General features: G+C 38.7%; 1 protein-coding gene across 1 annotated transcript; it reads right to left on the reverse strand.

Annotated features, from left to right (window-relative positions):
• Window positions 1–233: 233 nt before the first annotated feature.
• On the reverse strand, window positions 234–4,606 carry LOC107730217 (probable ATP-dependent RNA helicase DHX40). The gene is made up of 3 exons (XM_016540979.1): window positions 4,565–4,606; window positions 535–763; window positions 234–454 (listed from the first exon to the last, which is right to left on the reverse strand). The coding sequence occupies exons 1-3, from the start codon at window positions 4,604–4,606 to the stop codon at window positions 336–338; spliced, it is 390 nt and encodes a 129-aa protein (XP_016396465.1). The 3' UTR covers window positions 234–335.
• Window positions 4,607–6,599: the final 1,993 nt, after the last annotated feature.

Raw genomic sequence — 6,599 nt, forward strand, 5'->3', positions numbered from 1 at the left:
TCTTATTAGTGAGTCGAAGATTTAAGTCATTGGGATAAATGAAAACTTCCCCTCAAATGCACTGGATGCGGAACTGTTTTGTTTCACGTTTTGTCCACACTTTAAACATGTTTAAAAAAAGAACACTCTGTATCAAAAGTTTAAAAATATATATTTATTTACATAAAAGATATAAAATGTTTATTACATGTTATGACTCAAGAGCCATATTCAAAATCCACAGGGACCAGAGTGCTGTGGCAGTAAACGCGGATTATGTTCTGAAATCTGAGATTATAAAATCTTTCATATTTGTATTCAGCAGCTGCAGTATCTGTGGTGAATATTTGATCCTCTCATGTGCCCTTTCTTTGCAGCCGATGCTGTTTTCGCTTCAAACAGCGAGTGCGAGCCTCTGTATTTGAACTTTCATCGTTTCGCTTTTCCATCTTCTTTGCCTCATCCTCTGTGACTTCTGTTGAAAAACCAAAAAATGTGTTACAAAAATATGACACAATTTAACTACATCAAAATGCTCAGCCTCTTCAAACACACCTGCTTGTCTTTTTGCTGCCTCTTTCTCCTCCCACTGCGCCATCTCTTCATCGGTTACCTCTTCCCTAGTGACACTACTCAACTCATAGACGTCGATTTCATGCAGCTTCGGCAACAGGTCCTTTACCCAGTCGTAACGGATGGGACAAACTGTTCTCACGTACACCCGTGAGGTGACCAACACGTCATGGAAGATGATCCAATCCAGATGCAATTCTTGACCAAAGAGCTGAATAAAGTGAAAAATGACAAAGTGACGTGACATGTGGCCAAGCATGGTGACCCATACTTGGAATTAGTGCTCTGCATTTATCCCATCCAAAGTGCACACGCACAGCAGTGAACACACACACACACCGTGAACACACACCCGGAGCAGTGGGCAGCCATTTTTTTGCTGCGGCGCCCGGGGAGCAGTTGGGGGTTCAGTGCCTTGCTCAAGGGCACCTCAGTCGTGGTATTGAAGGTGGGAGAGAGCGCTGTACATTCACTCCCCCCACCTACAATCCCTGCCGGCACGAGACTCGAACCCGCAACCTTTGGGTTACGAGTCCGACTCTCTAACCATTAGGCCACAACTTCCTACTTCCTTTACACAACTTCCTTTCAATTTTTTGAGCATTTATAGAAGTTTCCTAACCTTTAGTCTCTCATACATTAGAAGATATCAGGTATGAGATTCTGTAATTGTTAGTTTCTTCATAAGTTCCCAGTAAACCGATTTTAGTTCAACGCAATTAGACTGATGTCTCATTTTAAAAGTTCTATGCAAATGTTTTACTTTTACTAGTTACTGTACATCATAAATCCCAGCCAATTATATTCAGATGAATGCAAATGATCAGATTTTGCTGTTTTCAGTAATAATTTCAGGGTCTTGTTGTTTTGGTTTGTCTACATAGTCTGCCTTGTGCTGTTTCTCATTCATGTCCTGTGTAGCAGTGAAAGCATCCTGATTTCATACATAATGGATATAAAATACCTGCCCCTTATTATATCCAGAATTTCCCCCAAGTATGACTGCTTTATGCAAATTTCATCCTGACATTTCCTTTGCTTCAGTGCCTATTGTCATGTTCAGGGTTGTTAAAGCAAGGTTGCACATAGGCCTCTTAAACTAATATAAAGTAAATCATATGCATATTTTAAAAAGATCAAACCCTGTACATTCTGGTTTAACTAATATTACATGTGTCAGTCTGTCAAACTAAATCATGGCCATATGCCCACTCTACTAAAATGCACTAGCAAGGGAAACACTCCAGACTGATGAGTTATTAATATGTGAGACAAGCATTTGCAACAGCAACTGTAAATACATTGCAGGAAACGTGAAAGCAGCTGCTATTTGTAAAACGATCATATTATTCTCTTTCCTTATTCTCACTTGCAATCTGTATGAATTACTCATATTTGGGCTTAGATAAAAAAAAAAAAAAAAAGGTAATTGGTAAACTATAAAATTAAAGATCTAAAGATTTGGGTCTCTGCATTTATTTTGGTTTTCTGTGAAAAATACCATTCCTAAAATAAAAGCTTTTGACCTGAGACCAACAAGTTCACCCCTATTAAGCAGAAAACAGCAGCCTGTGAATTGTGAAAAGGTACAAGCGCCTGTTTTTCTGGAGTGTCTGAATCTCCAGTGGTCTCTATCACTTTGTAAAACGGCAAGACAGGGGCCTTGTGTATTAACATGGTTTGAAAAACTCCCTGATCCACCATTTATTGATCAAATCCACATCAACCGCCACTACAGCAAATCCCAGGCTGTATAATAAGATCTAAACCACCCAGGTCACAATGTTTTAACCCTGCTGGCTCTGCATCCGCAAACAAATAACCAGATCCAGAACGGATTTCCCATTCAGCAAACACTCACCATAAACAGCTATGGCATTTACTTCATTTGAAATGACAGGCCTTACTACACCATCATACTCTTTATTATGAGAGGTGGTGTAACACTATGCAATAATATATAAAAAGCATATGGCATTGTTTATTTGGATCTACACTCTTTGAGAATAAATATATTTTCTGTCATAATGGTTATCTCATTACGCGGTCTGAAATGCTGATTGGTGTTTGAATATAGCTATAAAAGCCAAAATAGCATTGTACTCAGGAATGAAATTAAAATTGAGACAGGTCATTTTCTATACTTGGGGAGGAATGGGCAAAAAAAAAAAAGCTGAGCTTTTATGCTTCAGAATTAGCAGAAATGAGCCGATTCTGATCACATTATGCAAGCACGTCATTTAAAGGGAAAGTTCATCCAAAATCTGAAAACTCTGTCATCATTTACTCACAAATGTTTTTTTGAAAGACAGTTTTGTAAACAGTTGTGCTGCCTAATATTTTTGTGGAAACTGATATTTTTTCAGGGTTCTTTGATAAATAGAAAGTTCAAAAGAACAGCATTTATTTGACATATAAATCATTTTAACATTATAAAAGCCCGTCACTTCTGATCAAATAAAAAATAAAATAAAAAACAACATAAAACATTGTTTCAAATGTTTTTGTCCATGGGTCCCATTTAAACAACACTGACTTTCATTGTAAAAGGGACCTGTTTTTCAGTTTTTTAATATCAGAAGAAAATAAGTCATACATGTCTGGAACAGCATGAATTTTCATTTTTTTAGTGAACTTTTCCTTTGAAACTCTTATGATTTAAAAGCATTCACATATCTAAAATAAACAGTGTGAGTAAATGTTATAGTTCAACTTCAAACACTTGTTCAGACTGCTTGTTCAGTTTACACAAGAAATGAAAAAGCGCTCTTTTACATCTTGAGCTTTTAGAAGAAAATTATTAATGTACATGATGGAAAATCATTAGGCATTTAGCTCATCATACCTCCGCACAAGACCAAATATGATCACTAAACGACCATGCTTTCTTTCATTAAACTAAGCCGACAGAAGCTTCATGGGACATGTAATTCATTACCACAACATAATACAGTCTTTCCTCTCCAATGTATGCGCGTTATGCTTTCACACCTCTGCAGTAAGTTCAGTCATTACAATTCCATGCACTATTCTTTGCTCATGCTAATACCCAATAATCTCCATGTCAGAGCACCTAGTTCCCTTCTCATTACTATTAAACACACACACGCAGGCTGCACTGTTGTTGATTAGTTCTCTAATAACGCTCTGCTCTGTCTTGCCCTCCTGATAATCAAGGCTTGGGCTGAGAGCAGTCATGCTCATCAGACAATGGCCTGATGTGATTGGGCCACACTGTCATTAAAATCCTCCTGCTTTTTTCCCCCCTGACTCATATCCCTCTCTCGAACACTGATAACATACATAAGCCGCACTCTCAGCGATGCTCCTGTTCACCAGAGTAGCATGCAACCCTGGGTCCTGAAGCCATGGGTCAGGAAACGACCCTCTCATATTGTAGTGAAACTGAGATTATTGCTCTTTTCAGAAAGAGTAAAATAATAAATAAGGGGGAATTTGAAAAAGAGCAACATCCAGCCACTGTAATAAAGCTAAGCCACACAGGATAGAATATGTTTGTGGGTGTGTGTGCAAATACGAATGTACTGGCTCAGTGTGGTGCACACGACCAGATACTTGCAACTGAACGCCGCTGCCATGTTACTAAATATGTTTACTGCACAGATTATTTATAAAACAACTGTTTGATGAAAAGAAAAATCATCTATGACTCACAAACACCTGTCTGGATGTTCATATATTCCATTATCCTCTGCCAGCCATTACAAAGCACAAGACATGAGTAAAATATCCCTGCACATCCTCTGGGCCATCTCTCCCTCTCCTCCTCATTACACCATCCACTCTTTAGATGGCCCTTATGTACCCCCCCACTCCTCCCTCTCGCTCTTTATCTGTCCCTCTGAGGAGCTGTTTTGCAAAATCACTCTGCATGGCCGGCTCTAACACACGCATACACAAGCATCATCCCATTAACTGTGCCTTCCCCTAACACCCCCCTGACACCAGACAAAGTGTACATCCTGTCCTTATATCTCTGTCTTTTCATTACCCTCTGGTTTTCCTCACACTCCTTCTTCTTTCTCTTCTGCATTTTCACCTCAGAGATATAAAAATATACTACTTTTCAAAAGATTTTTAAAAATGATTTCAAAAGAAAGCAGCTAAGCGAGGCTGCTTTATTTGATGAAAAATACAGGCAAACAGTTATATTCTGAACTTATATCATAATTTCAAATAACTGTTAAATAAATAATGTATTCCTGTGATGAACAGATGAAATTTCAGGAGCCATTACTCCAGTTTTGATTGATTGATTGATTGATTGATTGATTGATTGATTATCGACTGACTGAGGAAACATTACTGTTTTTCAGGATTCTCTGATGAATAGAAATCATTTATTTGAAATATGGTACCTAAAAATGTGATATCAACTATTAATTCTGTAAGCCAACAAAACAATAATGCCACTACCGTGGCACTGTTTTACATTAGAAACAGAATAGATCTGTGAAGTTAACATACAACAAAATCTTTTTTCCAGTCATGAGTCACAAGCTTTAAAGGTTAGTTCACCCCAAAATGTTGCCATCATTTATTCACCCTCAAGCTGTTTCAAACCTGTATGACTTAGAAATTATCTTCTGCTGAACACAAAAGATACTTTGAAGAATGTAGATAACCAAGCAGTTATCCCATTGACTTCCATAGGTTTTTTTTTCTCCCTACTATGGAATCAATGGGGACCAGCAACTGTTTGGTTACCCACATTCTTCAAAATATGTTTTTGTGTTGTGCAGACCAAAAACTTATACAGGTTTGGAACAACTTGAGGGTGAGTAAATGATGACAATTTTTCGGTGAACTAGCCCTTTAAGCTTGTGACTCGTGACTTTGGAAAAAAGATTTTGAATTAAAATTTGTGGGTGAACTATCCCTTTAAGGCTATAAACTTCAGTACAGCTGTGTTTTTAGTTGTAACATTGCAAGAAAAGTCTCTCATAATAGGCTAAGAAAAAAGATGTACCATCTTGAGATCACAAGACTTTTTAAAATGAAAAAAACATTAATCATGCTAATGAAGCATTTTTTACAATCTTATACAACCAAATTATTTAGCATTTTTAATATCCTGATTATTTAAAACACTGTTACAAGCAATCCATTACTCCAAGCCTGCTCCATCTCTAGTTCTACGTTTGAAAGTGGCTAATAAGCTCAAATTCTCTTTTCTCATCTTGAGCCCTTTGTGTTAGTGATTTCCCACTATCAGTTACTCAGTGCCTGAGATGTTACAGTTTCTCTCTGAGCGTTGCCCCCTGCTGAGCACTTTTACCCCATTTCTGTTTCTCCTCAATTATAAGATCAACTTTTCATTTGCTTTTATGCTATTTAGAGCAAAACCACCCTCCCCTATCCATCTTTGTCTTTTTTCCCTTCTCTTTTCATTCTCTCGCTCTACAAACACAGCAGAACTTTCGTCCCTTCTCCCCAGGTGTCCATCAGAAAAATCACTACAGCACAAAAACTCACACTCTCCATTTCTTATTCCCTCTTTTCTCTGTCCTAACTATCCATTTGCTCTCGGTGGAGGGATACTCCACCATCTAGCTCACCGATAGATGATCCACTGCTAAAATCCTCCTCCCTCAGACTTTTCCAAAGGGCTAACAGCTGGAGGCACGCCGCATGTGCCTCTCTCGCCAACCAGGTGGCACGGGCAGATAAAAAGTGACGGCGAGGCTTTGATTCCCCTCACGCAAAGCTGGCATCTCTGGAAGGTGTCCGCCACCGCACCCCTTCTCTTTGAATGTCAGGCTCGCCGTGCATTGAACAAAACAGCTGAGAGGCCACGATAACACCTGTCCTTCCCTCCGCCACTCCGACAATTGTACACAAACAGAGGGGGAGACTCTCGGATTTACCCACAAAACACATACAGAAAGGTTGAAAGTGGAATCCTGCCATCAACCCAAATTGGTTCTTTAATACATTTGTCCTTCAAACATGGGATGTGACACTCGTTCACCTGAAAGCAATTACTTTGAGATTGTGTTGACTGTTCCACCACTTTGGGGTCCTAA

Source organism: Sinocyclocheilus rhinocerous, unplaced genomic scaffold (assembly GCF_001515625.1).
Source record: "Sinocyclocheilus rhinocerous isolate Xijiao unplaced genomic scaffold, SAMN03320098_v1.1 scaffold368, whole genome shotgun sequence".
NCBI classification, from domain to species: Eukaryota; Metazoa; Chordata; class Actinopteri; order Cypriniformes; family Cyprinidae; genus Sinocyclocheilus; species Sinocyclocheilus rhinocerous.

Coding starts and splice junctions, on each gene's coding strand:
- LOC107730217 (XM_016540979.1), bottom strand. CDS start 4,606: ATGCAGAAGAGAAAGAAGAAGGAGTGTGAGGAAAACCAGAGG. Junction 764..4,564: donor AGTGTGAGGAAAACCAGAGG/GTAATGAAAAGA, acceptor CACTTTATTCAG/CTCTTTGGTCAAGAATTGCA. Junction 455..534: donor GGCAGCAAAAAGACAAGCAG/GTGTGTTTGAAG, acceptor GTTTTTCAACAG/AAGTCACAGAGGATGAGGCA.